General features: G+C 34.7%; 1 protein-coding gene across 1 annotated transcript in view; it reads left to right on the forward strand.

Moving 5' to 3' along the window:
- The first annotated feature begins 997 nt into the window (after positions 1–997).
- LOC129919570 (uncharacterized) overlaps positions 998–19256 on the forward strand; it is a 220786-nt gene continuing 202527 nt past the window's right edge. The window contains exon 1 of the mRNA XM_056000502.1: positions 998–3019. Coding sequence (XP_055856477.1) covers positions 1337–3019 — 1683 coding nt within the window. The 5' untranslated portion in view covers positions 998–1336. The remainder of the gene's footprint in view (positions 3020–19256) is intronic.

A 19256-nucleotide genomic window follows, 5' to 3' on the forward strand; every position in this document is an offset into this window, starting at 1 on the left:
CCAACCAGACACACAGCTAAGATGTTACAAAAAAAACTTCAAGAGTAGGTACCTCTACCTTGTTATAACCTCTTCTACTCTTTAAATGGTTGACTCTGTGAGAGTTAAAAACCACTGATGCGAATATAGTGCAATTATTCCACTAGCTGCTACTTGCTTTTTGTGCTGTCTCGAGTGGAAAAGAATTTTCAAAAAAAGCAAAAAAAAAACTGTAAGAAAATAATTCCTTCAACACCTGTTATTTGGGATAAAAAACAACAAACAAAACTTTAAAATCATGCCTGCTAGTTAAAAAATTCCCAAAAAACTTTATTATTTTGGAAAATTCTTTAAAAAGAAGGATTTTCGAAACTCAAAAGTTAGCAAAGTACCATACAGGTACCTACTCAATATTTGGGAAAATTCCCATAGGTCCTGAACGAAAAGCAATCAAACCCTCATGTGTCGTCAACCAATTTGCTCTCAATTTTTTTTTTTTCGGTCTCAACTTAAACTTTGCCAACAACAGTTGTCCTCTGTCCTGCCCGAAAAAAGAAGTCCATTTTCAGCTCATATGACAGAAAGTCCATACACAAAACTCTCGGGTCGAGTCTCTCGCTCTCCATATCTATCAGGTTTAACATTCCAAAAGACCGACCGAATGAAAAAAAAAAACTTTACAAATACCCCGGAACAGGTGGCATCAGACAGGTATCTTCCAATCCCCACCGTCCTTCAAAAAAATAACCTTCCTAAAAGCAAAAAAAAGCTTTTGTGGAACATAAGCTTTTCTATTGTGGAATGTATTCGTTTTTATGAGGGTTAATAAGGTGATAAGGCCAAAACCAGTCAATTTCTATCTACACTCGACTATTTCAAAGTCCTTTTCCTTTCCTAGGGAACCAAATAAAAAACTACCCAGCACCAAGGATTCGTTAGTGGATGCTGGGTAAGACTTTTGGAATCTATGTTTTGCTTGCGTTCGTCCTGTCTTGCCAATAAAATGGCTTACAATTTTTGTTACCACTTCAGTTGCGATTCAGACCACGAAGCGTGATAATCGTGAAAATAAATACGAACAAAAGGATAACAAATTCTACGAGAATCCTGCCGAAGGATATAAAAATAAATTCTCGAGAGTGGAAGGAAAAAAAAAAGCGATGACATTTGGCGGAATTAATTATGAAAAGAAAAAAATCGCTCGCGGATTCGTGTCGCGTTCGAAATGATGTCTGCAAATGAAATTTATAACAGCACAAAAAAAGTGTGAATGAGGGTTAAAACACCAACAAAAATAAAAAAAGGATTCAAAATTAATAAATTTTTTTTTTTATAAAAAAAAAGACACACACAGTTAATGACATCCGGGGAATGGGATCTACGTGCTCTCAAGGCACTAGAAGAGGAGGAACAAGCTCAATTTCGTGCGATAAGTGAATCGAATTTATTTAAAACCCCTCTACCGCCACCACCGCCACCTGTATCCGGTGCAGCTTTACCAGTAAATGCATCGTTGTCGTCCTCTACTAGCAACCAGCAGCAACCATCATCACAACCACAGATAATCCTTCCCACAATCAATGAGCATTGTGGTGATTTAGACGGCGATGGCCTGCTGGACGTTCCACCTCTGCCGCTAACACTTTTTCGTTCCTCCGATGTGGCTGCATCAACTCTATCGCTTGGTAGAAAAAAGAAAAAACCCTCATCAACATCATCAATTCCAACACAACCATTTTTATTGTCGTCGGCATTGTCTTCCGGTTCTGCTAAGCCATCGACCGGAACTTTCTCGCCGCCGCAATTTACTGCATCACCCATTTTCACACCGCCACCGATACGAAGGTGTGCAACTTTATCGCATTCGGGTGGTGGTGGTCCTGCTGTACGTCGCCACTTTCGGAGTCTTCATCATCAGATATTGGGCAAGAAGAGTGCGGCTTCCGGTGGTGGTGGCGCCAACGGTGGTGGAGGTCTTGAAAGACGTCGCAGTCGTAGCAATTACAATTGCAATTACACAAGTTGCACAGGAGGTGGCGGTGGCAGCAGTCCATCGGGGACATTGGGTGGTGGGTTAGGGTTGTCGGGAAGTCTTAGTGATAACAACGACTACGATTCCACAGATAGTGGCTCGTGTACGGTCCCATTGACCAAGGACTCCATCGAAATGATGCGACTGATGCTCTTCTCCGCAACTTCGAGTAAATCCAATTCACCGGAAATACCACCATCGATTGCTTCAGCATCGTCCTCTTTATCAGCAACTGGTGGTAATGGTGGTGTAGGTGGTGTTGGTTTGGGTGGAACAAGGCCGTTAAAGATATCCTCTTTAATTCATGATGACAGCTGCATGGACGATGACATCCTGACCAATGGGAATTGTAACAGTTCGGTTGGAGTCACCCGAAGACACCATCATCAACAACAACAACAGAAACAAAAACAACAACAACATCGACATAAAAGCTTTTTAAGTTTTACAGGTTGTGACAGTTTTGTGGGTGGTATTGGTCGTGGTGGTGCTGGTGATGGTAGAAGTGGTGGAAGCAGCAGCAATAGCAGTGCAACGGGCGGTGGCGGTGGTGGTAGCATAATGGGCATAACGTGCACAATTCGAAAGAGTCCGACCAAAAGTCTCCTCATGTCCGGTTGTGCCATCGAACTGGATGCATCTGCACTGAATCCCACCCGAACCAGTGATCAGGACTCTGACATTATGGATCCCTCCTCCTCCACACTGTTGGCAGCAGCATCATCATCGTCCAAGGGGCAACTTCAACAACTGCTACTCGATGAAGACTCGAGCAGTAGCGGCATTAGGACGACAAATCATTTCAACGATTTAGTTAAATCAATACAATCAACAAAGTCAACAGGAATTGCAACTGCCACGGATGGGGTAGGTCCTCCGCCATCGTCCCAGCAGCACCAACATCAACATCCTTGTTCGGGTATGTTCGACCATGAACTGGAGCATCATATCAAACATTGTTCCTGTTCGTGTAATCACATGGGATATGGCAACTCGATGGATTATCAGGTAGGATAAAAAAATTCTCTCTCGTCCTTTGTTTAAGGTTTATTTTTTATTTTTTTTTTGTGAATATCCTTTTTTCTTTGGGTGGGATGTCAGGTTTTGTGTGACGAGGATTTCTGTCACCATTTCACCGTCGTCGTTGAATATCCTCTTTCATTTGAATTCCTCGAGGAGATGATTTCTGCGCTCTTTACACATTCTCACTCTAATTATATCCTTTTTGGTCCTTTTTTTTTTGTCTGTGTGTAATTTTAACAAAATTAAATTTATCTCAATTTTCGTTCGTCGTTGGTTGACGTTGCTTTTGCCGCCGTCTATCTTTGTTTTTGGTTAGGTTTTTTGGTGCATGTCCTTGTGTCACACCCGAAACTTGGGAGGATTTCTATTTTGACACTTTTCATGCACTCAGCACAGCATCACACATATTATCCTTCTTTCCTCTAAAGGGATTTCCCTTCAAAATTTTTGAATTACAAGGCAACAAAAAAAAAAATGCATTACTTTGACTTGGCGAGCAAATTTGTCACACAAACTCGACAATAGAGAGATTCGTTTTGTACATATTTTTTTACCGAGATGAGTATGAAAGTATAGCTATGGAAAAAGGAACTTTTGCGTTTTACAGGAAATAGAGGAATTTTGACTGCAAAAAAAAAAACCAACAGAAAAATAGTTAAAAAAAAAAAAAACTAAAAACGACGACGAAAAACGAACATGAAAAAGTCAAGCCAGTGTAGTGAGTTCTGGCTTCTGGTTGTGATATGCTGTTCTGCTCTGCTCTACCGCAGGAACGTAAAAGTTCAGAGGCAAAGCAAAAGCAAAGTAGAAAAAAAAACTTGTTGAATTTAAATTCGACACGTTTTTGATGTTGGATTTTGACTGAGAATTTGGGTTTTTTTCTTTTTTTTTTTTGGGGGATTGGTGTAGAAGGGGGTTCTTTTTTTCTTTTTACTGATTGTGGTTGCTTGGGATAAGTTCTCGTTGGATTTTCGTCCTTGTTCTGAAATAATTTGGAAATGTCTGTATATGTATAGTATATGTAATTTTATACTTCTTCTCTGTGCTCTGCTCATTTGCAGAGGTAAAAAGTTGTCTTTTTGTTTAACTTTTAGAAAATGTGTGTAATTTTGCAATAGGGATATGTGTATGTCTTTGGATGACAATTTGAAAATGGTTCTTTAATGAAATTGTCTTATTTTGTTAATATGTGTGTGTTGACATTTTGGAATGTTATACAACTAAATTAGTTACAAAAGGTTTAAGCTTGAAAAATTTCATTAGATCTTGAAATTTTTAAGCTTTAAGTATATTTTCGAAAAAAAAAATATTTAAGACCTACATATTATATTCTTCTTAAATAACAGAAAATCTTAAAATAGTAATGGACCAAAAATAATTCCCTTTTTTCCTTTGTCCAAAATTTGTTAGTTACAAACAAATTTCGGGCAAAGGAAAAACAATATTATGGTGTTCCGCAAGGGAGTACTTTTGGTCCATTACCATTTTAAGATTTTTGTACATTTTGTAACAATCTATGAGGATCAACAATAGAAGTTGAATTCAAAGTAGCACAGTCATATAAGACAAAAAATTTGGATAGCTCAACAAAATTATTAGCATACTGTTCATAATTGGGCCATAGAATTTTAAAATTATTTTCTAAATCTAATTTTTGGAAAATTGTATGAAGAATTTTGTCGAAAACCTTATCTTAATGAAATAATTCTCAGACAAATTTTGAAAATTACTTTATTATTTTTTCTAATAGTACAGGTAAAATAGTACATAAAATCAATAAATAAAAAAAAATTGTTACACTCATGAAACTTGGCAAAAAGTTTGCTTTTGGGATAAGAACCAAGTACAAAAAAAGTCTATAAAAAAAAAGTTGGGTGGAAGGGTGTTTTTTCGCGGATGATTCGCGTAAAACGTGTAAGAACTTATTTATAAATGTTTAATTTGTCATAAAAACCATAAATAAAATGAATCATTGGCTTTTTGGGACCAATTACAGATTTTACTTTCGCTTCGAAAAAAACACCCTTTCACAAAAATTTTTCTTATGAAAACTCTTTATTCTTGCTTTCTATTCCAAAATCAATGTTTTTACCAAATTTCATTAGGGTGACCCATCATTTTTTTTTTTCACTCAAAAAAACACCCTAATAACCATGATATTTTTATAGACTTTTTATGTACTTGTTTCTTATCTTAAAAGTAACATAATTGCTAAATTTCAATAGGGTACCACTAATATTACTCTAGTAATACACACTTTTTCAAATATACCCATATTTTCTTTACTTCTAAAAAAACACTTTTTCACATAAAAAAAATTTATAGACTTACATTATTCGTAATTTCCATGGGAAAGAGAACATATTTAATGAATTTCGTAAGGGTACCATTTATACCATTGATTTTATCAGACTTATCGCGGATTTTTCCTATTTCCCAAAAAAAAAACACCCTATAACCTAAAATATTTGTATAGACTGTTTGGGTTCTTTGTTTCTGTTATAAATGAAACATTTTTACCAATTTTCTTTGGTGTAACAATTTTTTCCCAGTTTTTGTGGTACTAATTCCGAATTTCATCATTTCTTGAAAAAAAACACCCTTTAACTCAAAATAATTTTTTACTTTTTATAACCAACCAAAACTATTTCACCAAGTTTTAAAAATTAATAAAATATAAGTTAGCTGTTATGATACCTTTCTCACACACAACTTAACCTATCAAAAAAACACCCTTTCACCCAAAATATTTTTAAAAACTTTATGAATCCTTTGTCCCTGTTTTATCTTAAACCTTCATCCCAAATTTTGTCAGTGTAGCAATTTTTTCACATTGGTTTCGGTTATATTTTACTTGTTGAGATCAAAAAACAAGCACCCTGGGTTTTAATCGGAAATAACTTCTCTTAGAGCAATCGTATTAACTTTATTTTTATGTCATTAGATTCAACATTAAAAATTACCTTCAAAACATGTGTCATATGATGATATTCAACAAACAATATTTTTCAGTATATTTTTGACCTTCACCCCCTTCCTCTTGTCCGCGAAAAAACACCCTTCCACCCAACTTTTGTTCTACTTGGTTCTCATCCTAAAAGCAAACTTTTTGCCAAGTTTCATGGGTGTAACAATTTTTTTTATAAATGCCTATTTTACCTGTACTATAATATGAAACAAGCGTATCAATCCTCAAAAAAAAATTCTGGGTACCTACATTAAATTTTCAAAAATCCAAATTTCTGTTTATCAACACGGCTTTTTGAAAGTTTTTTTCTTTCAAAATCGGTGATTGAATATTCAATTAGAATCTTTCAAAAATTGACTAGTGTTTCATTTTTGAAAACTTAATAAGGTAATTTTCAAAAATTCACGTGAATTTGAGAAAATTACTTTATTAAGTTTTCAAAAATGAAGCACACATCTATTTTTTTTTGAAAGTTTTGAAATTCGGAGAACTACAATTTTTAAAACCCAAGTTTTGATTTTTCAAAACTATTTTTGAAAGTTATTTTATAAAACTGGATTTTAAAAAATTTATAAAGATTTTTTCGAAATTGACGCGGGCTTCATGTTTCAAAAACTTAATAAAGTATTTTTCGAAAATTCAATCGAATTTTATATTTGTCCTTCTTGTTTAAAATTTTGGAGGAATATAGCGAAGCAATTAAAAACATGCACCATTGTGAATGGGCCAAAAGTCACAGGAATTTGTGTGAAAGTTTGTAATATTAATTTAAAAAAAAGCTTAACTAATCCTTTGTATGAAAAAATAGCATCGAAATACCTTGACTATAGAAATAAAAACGGTGATATTGGAGGAACCGTTAATAAAAAATTTAAACATATTACTTTTAGGAATTAAGGCCTTTCTTCACAAAATTTTTCAAAATCGTTACTAATAAAAGCTCGCTTAAAATTTGAATTTTGTAGGCGAAAACACAAAATTGTCAAAAATTAAAAAAATGTAAAACAACAGCAGAATTTTTCAGTATTTGTCGATTTTAGCTTTTAAAACAGATTTTTTTTCAAAAACTACGTACTGTGGTCTTAAAGCTTATGATTTAAGTTAAAATTTTAATAAAAATAAAGAAAACAAATCAGAGGATTCATGCAAAATTCATGCACTGCATCATTCACCGACTTGGTTTTGATTTAAAAAGTTTTATTTTAAAAAGCTTTGCCAAAATTTTGTTTTCTAAAAATGTACTGGTACCTAGTTATTTGATGAAATCCAAATTTTTTGCATCTTTTATTCAAATTGGTGGATCGAGCTCTCTCTTCATGTGAAAAACTTGCACTTTTTACAATAGTCAATATTCAAATAACATGTACAAATATTGGAAGGAATAACACGAAGACTATTGCTTTTGTATAGGAATAAATACTATTGAAAATATTATTCGATATAAGTAGAAATATATATTAAAAACTTTTAAGGGCCCCAAAAACAATTTTTGGAAATTTTCTAATTTTTTCAACACATAGCTAGTTTTTGACAAAAGTGTTTTTTTTTTTTTGACGTGATAACGTCTTATAAATCGATGAACCATGGCAGCCACCACAAAAAAGTGACGCCATTTTCTAACGTTACACTCTCGCACTTTCGCAGTGCGGCAAAAAATTTCAATTCAAAATTAAAAATAAACTATTAGAGATACAAAAGTCTTCTATAGCCTATTTGAAAGATAATAACCTAAAGCTTAATCCAAATGAAGGATTTTTTAAAATTCCGTCATTAAATAGGGTAAACAGGGGTAAACGGAAAGATGAAATTTGGGCTAAAATCTAAACGCGAAGTTGTAGAGAATTGATTTTTTTGCTATAGATAGATGAGACTAATTTAAGAATAACTGCATTTAAGAAAAAATTCAAAAAAAATTTAGAAACTAAGCTATAACGTTTTGTTTGAACTTTGTACATGTGTTGAGGCTATGACAAAATGATGATTTTGGGTAAAGGAAATTTTTTTTTGACAATTCTAAAGATTTCAGTTGATAGATGAGGGGGAAAAAAAAATTAGGCGTCTAATACGGATTTTTTCCAACACTCTGCGTTTCGAAATATGAATTTTTGAAAAACACCTTGTTTTTTAGGGGTATTTTTGGGTAATTTTTGATTTTTATCTTTTTTTTGGAGCGTTCAAAAAATCTCAAACTTATAGGACATGTAGGTTTTGGCCTTATACATACATGTGCATACATGGAATCGTTTAGTGAGTTTTGACTGAAAAACGGAAGAAACAAGTTTTCAAAAAAACACGTTTTTTGATCGTTTTTAACCGATTTTCATCTTTTTTTATTTTTATCTTTTTTTCTTTAATAGATACAGGAATAAAGTATATAGAGTAATGATAGACCATGACTACGACTGTATGTGTGCGAAGTTTCAATCAATTCGTAAACACAATTTTGAGATAACGGTAAAATACTTTTAGAATTCAACAGGTTATAACTTTTGACCAAGAGCAGATAGAAATTTTATTAAACTTTTATGACCATCCTGATACAATTACCTTTCATTTGGTATATCACACATAACGGTAGACTAACTACAAGCTACACAATGTTAAATCAAGAAACTTGCGAAAACACTCAAAACACCAGTGGAGATCTGTTGCCCCTCGAACAGCCACCAGTGTGGGAAGTACCGTAATCTCAGTCTGGAAATTCGACATGGTTGACTTTAAAAAATACTTACTTCTCTTGTAGACATCTTTGAAATGAGATTGATACGTCATATGAAAGGTGAAATAATAAGCTTTCACATGGTATATATTTTTTATAGGTTGTCAAACAAAAAAATTGATTCCATAGCCTGAGAACATAAAACTAAATGTTTTTTTTGCTTTTTTTAATGAAATTTGATCAAGTTCAAAAAATTCTAGCTCTTCTTGTAGATGTCTCATAGACCTGGTCGATATATATATTTTGAGCTAAGACAATCAGATGGTATAAAATTTTTATTAGGTTGTTAGGGAAAAAAAATGGAATTAATGACGTGAGAAGATAAAAAATCATGTTTTTTTGCTTTTTTTGATGAAAATGATTGTTTTCAATAAATTATTTTTATACGTTTTGCGCATTGTAAAAATTTAAGAATGGTTTTATTATTAAGAAGAAATACTTGGATTTTAAATTGCATAATTTTTTTTGTAAGCTTTTAAAATAATAAAATTAATATAATGAGAAAATAAAAAAGGTATTTTTTTAGCTTTTTCTTGTAAATTATGATTGTATGAAATAAGTAAACGCTTCATTTGACTCATTTTAAACAAAAGCACACAACCTGTTTTCTGACGACGTTATCACTTAAAATTATCGTCCGTAAACCGTCTTGACAGACAACCTCTTTTTTTATTTGAAATCTACAATAATTCGAGTATTTTTTGAAATTTCTTGTATTTTTGACACTCTTGTGTTTGGCGATCGAGTTTGATGACTTTAGTATGTACATTGGGCCACTTAAGAACTTATATTCTATATTGATATATTAAAACACTTACTCAAAATAAAAAAAAAAACGTTTTATTTCACAGAAAAACATAAAATCTTATTTAGAAAATAAAATAACATAAGTATTTCCTCAAAAAACACCTCCACACAGATAAAAGAGAGATGTACAAAGAAAAAATGAAAATGACATTGTTAGCAGTCCCCTCCCTAAATAAACAGCTACCTAATTTTGGTTAAACCGCCTATACTCGTTACAACATTTCAAATAACAGTAAAATACCAACCTACTTATGGAATAAAAATACTTTGTCCTGGCGAAATGGAAAGCCAAGTTAAGTACCCAACCAGTATAGTATTAGTACAGTAGTATAGAAGGTATACAATAACACAAGGCAACAAGCAATATTCTTTGTGAAAAACGACTGAAATGGGATTTGTGTTATCAGATAATGATTTTAGACGCTTCCAGCAAGGACCATCTAACAACAAATACAAACACAAACAACTATAATAATAACAACAACAACATAAAAAGCAAAGCTGATTTATTGCTGATTTGTGAGTTGTGCACCTAAGGTGCTTAAGGGACTACCAGATTTTTGATTGGGCCCTAGGTTTTGGAATGGGAATATAAAGAAAAATGCGGAAGGCATTGGGTAGAAAGATGAAATAGACGAAAGACTTGAGATTAAATTACTTTGTGTCGACTGTGGAGTTGAGTCGTTTGGGGATCTATTCATCTCTTTGAATTGGGGACTTAATGTGTTTAAGGAAATCAAAAGTCAATTATCACCTTATTTTTTCTATAGTCGATAAATGGGATGTGTATACATTGTGAACATATCAATGAATAAATTGAAAGCCTCATCAATTCATAACTTGTTATCGAAAAGCTATTAAAATGATGGATCTTATAAGAATATGGTATTGAAAAACTACAAAGTTGATGTTTGAGGAGCATCCCGACCCGAGTAAAAATAGAAATTGAATTCTTAAAGAAAAATATAAACAATCTTGACCGCCGCACCAAAGCTACAGCGCCGCCGTTTGGCGGAAAATTTCGGCGCACCACCGCCGCACCACGACTGCAACACGTCCGCACCATTTCATTTTGTATGAAACGTTCGATGCACCATGATACATAATTTTGGATTATTGAAAAATAAAAAAAGGACGAGAAGGAGATTCAAACCCGGGTATCCAGAGCACTTTCAATTAGAAGTCCAAAGCTTTAACCACCCGACCACCAAGTCATGTTTGTACGAACTGGCAGTTTGTTGCTTAAGTGTTAAGTCAAAATAACTTTGAAGACGACTTAAACATTTGTATAAGTACGAGAATAGAATTTTTTTCATTTAAAATGAAATGGTGCGGACATGGTGCAGTCGTGGTGCGGTGGTTTAGAAATGTTTAAAATGGTGTGGACGTGGTGCAGCGGTGGTGCAGCGGTTAATAAACTTTTGAACATGGTGCGGACGTGGTGCAGCGGTGGTGCGGTGCAAAAAAAATATCTGATAATAGTGCTGACGTGGTGCAGAGTAGGTGTGGCGGTCAAAGACTGCTGCGGACATGGTTCAACTGTGGTGCGGTGGAATTCCAAAAAAAAAAAAACACTTTCAATAAATTTAATTGGAAACCATATGTTTTTGTCAAATATGGCAAACTATTTTGTGAAGTTTCAATTTTAATATTTTTTTATTAGTGTTCTGTTTTTTTTTTCCAGTGGATGCTTCAATTTAGCAACTAAAAAGGACATTCATCAAAGAAAAAGTGAATAAAGTTATGATTGAATTTCAATGCAAATGGATTTCTATTCAGAGCAACAATTTTATTTATAATTGCTTTGAAAATACTTGAAACATCCATCGAAAATATCCAAATATCAAAATATTCAATTGGTGCTCTCTTCTGTGTTAGCCTGAAAAAAATAGACACATTTGTCAAAAAATTGATACAACATAGAAACGGAAACAATTTCAATTATTCATCTCAATAAAGTGATGATTGAAAAGAAATTCAAATTTCATATATGTACATAAATTGAATTGTTTTTCTCCTAAAAAATAAAAAAAGAATTCTCAGTTAGGTTTAATAATGAATTCGACAGAACCTTTTGACTTTATCAAATCTGTTTTTTTGTTCGTTGTAATATTTTTTAACCTCTTAATTTGAATCCCATTTCTGATTTTTTAATTTAATATTTTATAAAAAATATTTTTTTTTTTTCTTGGAAGCAAACAAATAAAATTCTTTACCCATTCCAATGTAATGAAATCTCTTTCGTCCAAGAATGTTGTGTCTGGCTTTCATCAAATTAAATTAAAAATGGAAAATAAAAAAACAAAAGAGGTATTCCTTTGTTTGTTATCTTTTTTTTTTTCTGGAAAACCACTTAAACCATTTCATCTTTATTTTTGCATTTATAAATAAAGTTTTTTATCAGATGTTCCTAAATAAATTACAATATAAGAAATATAAGAGACAACATTAGAGAAGAGGTAGAAAAACCTTTAGAATTTTCTACAACAATTAATTGGAAAATATTTAGAAGCTCATTGGAATTAAAAATTTGTCCAAAAAATGCTAACGAGGCTGTTTTTATCTCCGAATAAAAAATTAATTCCTCAGTTCAGAACATTGCTTTGGAAAGGATTTGCTATAGTTCAGAGCTACAACTCAGAGTCACCTATCATTGAACTTGTTTAGCTTTTTGGAAAAAATAAAAGATCAAAAAAGTTCCAAACTTTTAGTGATTTTTGAAAGGCCCTTATGATTGCTAAAAATTGTCGTATTGGAGACGTAATCAAATCAATTTTAATCTTGAACTCTTTTGTTTTCAGATCTTAAAATAACAAACATTATTCAATTTAATATAGGTATGTACATCAGGAAACTCTAATGGATATTGTCAAAAAAAATCTCTCAGCCTTTTTGATTTAAAAACACTAGTTGTTTACAAAAAAATAAAATTTGTTTGGACACCAAGTGCCGTTATACTTTTCTTATAGTTTTGAGCCCAGAAAAATCGAAAATCTTATCTAACAAAAATATTTATGGTTAGGTTTTCGAGATATGATTTTTCAAAGCTTTTTGTCGTTGCTGAGTAAATAATCAAGAAACACTAGAATAACTTTTCTGGGTTACTCCAAATATTTAAGTGCAATGTAATAAAACATTAAAAAGAAACCATTTTTTAAAAGAAAATTTTGCAAAAAAAAAACTTTATTACTGAAAGATAAAATTAAAATCTTTAAAATCCTCATTGTTTTAAACTTTTTATGCGTAGTTCACTTTCAAAGAAAATTTTCCTTAAAATCTATGGATAAGTTATAGAGATATGACCATTTTTGGAACGATCAATATTTTCGACTTTTTCTGTTACTTTTTGAGTTTTTGTCTATAACTTGAAAAGCAAGCCGAATTTAAACATTTTTATTAAGAAATTTTTTGTAGATAATTAAATTTCCTATTGAAAAATGTCCTTTTAAAAAATTTAAAAATCAAAATATTGTAAAAAACTCAAGAAAAACTATTCGAAAAAGAGAAAAAAATGACATTTTTGATGTTTTTACTAAATGGTCTATTTTTATCCTTTGAGCATTTATAGATAATGAACGTGTAAAGGAGAAAAGAAAATACTTGGTCAGATCTACTTTTTTTTGGTCTTTTTGAAGCATTTTTCTGTGCCCCATTTAGGTGGGGCACACTTATAAAAAACAACATATTAAAAAAATAACTCAATACGATATAAAATGAAATAATTCCATGCAAAAAAATACATTTATTTTATTTTAAAACTAGCTTGGTGTTTACCAGTCTAAATTTAAATGTTTGCCATTGCGTTATTTACTTAAACTTACTTATCATTATTGTGAATTAATTTTTATTATTATGTTAACGACTTAACTTGTAACTTGTAACCTATTGTGAATTTATCTTTCGTCATTCTATTCTTTCGTTAAAATTTCGTCATTCCTTTGTAAAGCTCTGCCGTGGCTATCACGGCACAATAAAGTTGAGTTCAAGCCAAGAAAGGTCGTATAAAAACGTGTTTGATTTATTTAAAGGAGAAGACTAAGAAACTTTAATATAAAAACCCTATAAAAAACTACAGTCCACTTAAACCCATTTACATTTGATCCGTTCGAACCGGATTAGTGCTTAGTGCTAAAAAATAATAATAATTAAAACAAATTCGTATTTGTTGAGTTTCGTAGTTTCGTCTCGAACGGCGGGAGACACGAGGAAAAACCTTTTTTGTCGGTTCGGTTGTGTTTTCGGCAATACTTTATTGCAATTTGCAATTCGTGTGTGCATAACACCTATTAAAGTGCAAAAACCAACCCCCAAAATAGTTAAATTATTTCGTGTTTCATTAAATAATTCAAATCACGTGCAAATCGAAATTTGCAGACGACCCGTTAACTTTCTTGCAACGGTAGTTCTTAAAAAAAAAGAGCTTTTTTGTCATTGCAGTTGTGCGAAGTTAAAAAAAAAATCGAAGAGAAAAGCTTCTTTGTCATGCGCTTGTGTCGTCTTCGTGTGTGAAGTTAAAAAAAAAATAGAAAAAGACTTGTCTGTGTTTGTGGAAGTGTCTTCGCGTTTGTCGCGTGCTTAGTGCATTTCTTGTATGTACGAAATACCTACAACAAAAAGTAAAAAAACAACCACCCAAATACCTTTCATCATCACACATCAAAAATAATTCGTGTACCCTCATATATTTGGTTTTTTGTTAAAGTAAAGTGCAAAACAAAATCTGCTCTAACGTCTGTTACTCTTTCTTTCAAATTCCAACGGTGTTCTTTATTTGTGTATAACACTCCTCATACATTCTTTGCGAGTTGAGTTGTCCGCGCATAATAATACAAGAGAAAATAAATAGGGGAAATCAAATGTGTGTGTATGTGGTTGAAATTTGTGAGTTTCGTTAAATGCACAAACTTTAAAATTTAGTGCTGCCACTTTTGAATTTAAAGTACTTTTTTGTTTATTTTTGCGTACGTATTTAATTTAACTTTATTTTGTTTTCTTTTCGATATGGATGTGTTAAAACGTCAACGTGCTGCTTTAAAAGGGCAAGTTACGCGAATTTCAGCCGCTTGTCAAACACCTTCGTTACAAGTGTCAAAAGCACGGGCTTTAAAAACAAAATTAGACGGGTATATGACCGATTTTGAACGAATTCAAAATGAAATAGAAGCAATGTTAGATGATGAAGCAGATTTAGCATCCGAAACCGATTATCGTGTCGAGTTCGAGGAATCGTACTACAATAATGCTGCTATTTTATCTGACATAATCGAATCGCAGGGTGTTTCTAATCCATTCGGTGGTGGTGCGAGTGATGAGCTCAATAAATCGTTACAAATTTTAACTGACAACCAAAGCGCGTTAACCGAAATGTTAAAAACAGTCAGTGAACAATCGCGTAGATCCATAAACATAACAAAGGTCGATTCGAATACGCGACTTCCACAAACGAAACTACCGGAGTTTCATGGTGGCTATGACGAGTGGATGCGGTTTCACGATTTGTTCGTCGCGATGGTCCAGTCAAAGGAAAATATTTCGGGAGCCGAAAAAATGGACTATTTGCTTTCATGCCTTAAAGGCAACACGTCGTCGGTCATAAAACATTTGTCTCCCAGCAATGCCAATTTCGACGTGGCATGGGATCTGTTAAAATCGCTTTATGATAAACCCCAGTTTATAACGGTTGCACACTTCGATAATATTTTTGAGTTTCCAATGCTTAAAGGCACCGGTTTAGACGAAATAAAGTGTTTCTTTAGAATTATAAGTGAAAACATAAACGCGTTACGTGCTCTTAAAAAGCCAGTTGAATCTTGGAATACGCTATTAGTGTATGTACTCGCAAAAAAGATGGACGAAGAAACCCGAGTTTTGTGGGTCCGAGCCACTAAAACAAAAGAAGATCCAAGTATCGAAGACCTTATTGAATTTTTAAAGGATCGCATAAACGAACTCGAAAGCCTTAACTTATCGCGGGACGTGCGTGTTAATAAAAAAAGTCGCCTGTAAAACTCCGAGTAAACGCGTCTTATGCACATCTATACAACCGTGCGTAAAATGTAAACGAAACCACTATCTGTACCAATGTACTGAGTTTCGCAATCTTTCGGTACCGGCACGCGTTGAACTTGTGAAGTCTAATAAAATTTGTGAAAATTGCCTCCGCGTAAAACATAACATCTCTGAGTGTAAATTTTCTGTATGTAGGCTTTGCTCGCAAAAACATAATACGATGCTACATCAAGGCCACGTCGGGCCTGACGTAAGTTTACCGGGTTGTTTAAAAAATATAGCTTGTGGAATGTCGGTACATTCAACTAATCATGCGCTCCGGGAGTGCTACACACTTTTACCTACGGCTATAGTTTCTGTTGTTGACGTTCGCGGCCAGCTACATAAATGCCGAGCATTGCTTGATTCCGGGTCGCAGGCAACGTTAATTTCAGAAGATTGTGTACAACGGTTAAATTTAAAGAGATCTCACGCTAGAATACCTATTCATGGAATTGGGCAAAACGGCAGTTCCTTGGGAACAAGAGGAGTTGTAAGTTTGAGTTTACACTCATCAGGTGAGTCAAAGTTTATGATTTCTACAAACGCATATATACTCTCAAAATTGACTGGCGATTTACCTACTTTACCGATTCCAAAATCAAAACTTGCGTTTTTCGAAAATCTTCAGTTAGCTGACCCTCAATGTTTTATACCCAGTAAAATCGATATTTTGCTTGGATCTGATGTTTTCTTCGATATTCTTTCGGATGGTAAAATCATTCATCCGTCAGGTTCACCAACAGCTCAAAACACTGCTTTTGGGTGGATACTCGCAGGAAACATTTCTTCTGATAGTCAGCAACAATTTAAAATCTTTACAACTGCGATTGATCTCGATTATCTGTTCCAAAGATTTTTGGGATTTGAAGACTTTCCAGAGATTCACTCTTCGCAATCCGACGTACATGAGCAGATTGAAAATCACTTCGTTTCAACCCACTGTGTTCGGCCCGATGGTCGATATGTAATAAGGCTTCCATTTAAAACGTCAACCGTTGAGTTCGGGAACTCACGGAATGCGGCTCTTCGTGTCCTTCATTCTATGGAACGAAGATTTGTTAATAATCCTGATCTAAAACAAGAATATATCCGATTTATGCGTGAGTATGAGCTATTAGGTCACATGGCACCCGTTTCGCCGAGCGAATCACATCAGCCTTCCTTTTATATGCCTCACCACGCAGTCTTAAAACCCTCTAGCACAACGACAAAGCTGAGGGTAGTATTCAATGCGTCTTGTAAATCAAGTAATGGCATTTCGCTTAACGATTGCTTGATGGTAGGACCTGTCATACAAAACGATCTCGTGACCTCGCTAATAGGATTTCGAAAATTCGCGGTAGCAGTAAAGGCGGATATTGCTAAAATGTATCGCCAAATCTTGGTCAACGACGATGACAGCAACTACCAACGAATTGTTTGGAGAGAGGACGTTAACCAAGAGCCTATCGACTATCGTCTCTTGACTCTGACTTATGGAACGGCTCCGGCATCCTTTATTGCTACCAGAGTCCTCAAGCAGATAGGTATTAACGGTTCAACAAAATATCCTCAGGCCAGCAACAGCCTTAAGTATCATTTTTACGTCGATGATTACAACGAAGGGTTCTACTCGGTTGAAGACGCGGTTCAAACTAAAAACGATTTGTGTAAAATCCTTAGGGAATCGGGTATGGAGCTTCGGAAATGGGCTTCTAACTCTTCGACATTCCTATCAACATTTGAAGCCGAAAGCCTCGAAATTTCAAGTGACCTGCCGATGGGTGACTCTAGCGTTAAATTACTTGGTTTAGTTTGGGATACTGAAGCTGATATCTTCAAATTCAGTCTACAGTTACCGTCGTTACGATCCCAAATCTCCAAGAGGGAGGTTTTATCTGATACCGCTCGGATCTTTGATCCACTAGGTTTGCTTTCGCCTACCATAATCAAAATGAAACTTTTTATGCAGAAATTATGGCTTAAGGGAGTAAGTTGGGATTCGATAATTCCTTCAGAACTCTACGACGAATGGGCTGATATTAGGGCAGATCTAAAAAACATTGCATTAATTCGTATTGCTCGATGGATCCAGCATGAAAAAGGGGAATTGATTGAGCTGCATGGATTCGCGGATGCGTCTGAGTCCGCGTATGCTGCAGCAGTATACTGTCGTGTTAAAAGAACTGATGGATGCGTTTCCACATCGCTCGTTTGTGCTAAAACGCGTGTCGCACCAGTAAGAAAGAAGTTGACCATTCCCAAGCTCGAGTTGTGCGGCGCTTTACTGCTAACCAAGCTGCTTAGCAAGACTAAAGAGTCACTCAACTCACATAACATCGAATGCTTTGCATACACAGACGCGTCGACAGTGTTGCATTGGATCCAGGGATATCCTCGCCCTAGAAACGTTTTTGCCGATAATCGACTAGCTCAAGTTACTGCTCAATTACCGTCTTCAGTTTGGCATTATGTGCGCTCTGCAGAAAATCCAGCGGATTGTGGTACTAGAGGCATTATGCCCAAACATTTGCCTTCATTAGATTTGTGGTGGAAAGGACCGTTATTCCTCCAAAAATCCGATGTTATTTTCACGCAATTACCTAATTCAAACCTAACCGTCGAAGAAACCGAAGTTTCTTGTTTCGCTATCTCAGCCGAGTCTGAGTGGGATATTTTTCAATTTTCTAGTAGCCTCAACCGACTTCTTCGCGTCGTTGCGCGTTGTATACGTTTAATTCGAAGGTACCGTAGGCCTAGGATTCCCTTGAACAATTTGTGGCTGTCACCGAGTGACATTCATTCCGCTAAGATCGCTGTACTCAGATTATCACAAAGAACATCGTTTTCCAAAGAAATTGATTGTTTACTTCGTAATAAACCCGTTCCAGCGAAAAGCAAAATCTTCAGAATGAACCCGTTTATTGATAAAGATGGTGTACTACGTGTAGGTGGTAGGTTGTCCAATGCCGAGGTGCCATTTAATCAAAAGTATCCTGTAATCCTTCACAAGAAGCATCGATTAACAGACCTCATCGTTCTTGAATGCCATATGCGTAATCTTCATGCGGGAATTCGTCAAATGACATACTTATTATCGTTGGAGCATTTCATCGTCGATGTACACCATTCGGTCAAGAGATGCATCTATAAATGCCCAAATTGTATGAGACAGCGTGCTATTCCCTTTAAGCAGCAGATGGGAGATTTACCTAGGCAGCGACTGGAGCCAGGATTAGCTTTCAACAACACCGGCGTTGATTACGCTGGTCCCTTTATCGTTAGTTCTTGGAAAGGTCGTGGTGCCAAGCGATTTAAAACCTATATCGCCTTATTCGTCTGTTTAGCTACCAAGGCCCTTCATTTAGAAGCAGTTACGGATTTAACCTCAGAAGCCTTTATAGCTGCCTTACGACGTTTCGTTGCCAGGCGTGGCCGTTGCGACACCATCTTCAGCGACAATGGCACGAATTTCGTCGGCGCCAATAATCAGCTTCGCGAATGGTCCAAACAATTTTTCTCAGACCAATTTCAAGGTGATGTCACCGACGAATTGACGACCCAGGGCATAAACTGGCGCTTTATACCTCCACATGCTCCACACTTCGGTGGTCTGTGGGAGGCCGGCGTCAAAACGGTGAAGTTTCACCTCCGGAGAATACTAGGCAATACTATAGTTTCGTACGAAGAATTTACTA

Source organism: Episyrphus balteatus, chromosome 4 (assembly GCF_945859705.1).
Source record: "Episyrphus balteatus chromosome 4, idEpiBalt1.1, whole genome shotgun sequence".
Classification (NCBI taxonomy): Eukaryota; Metazoa; Arthropoda; class Insecta; order Diptera; family Syrphidae; genus Episyrphus; species Episyrphus balteatus.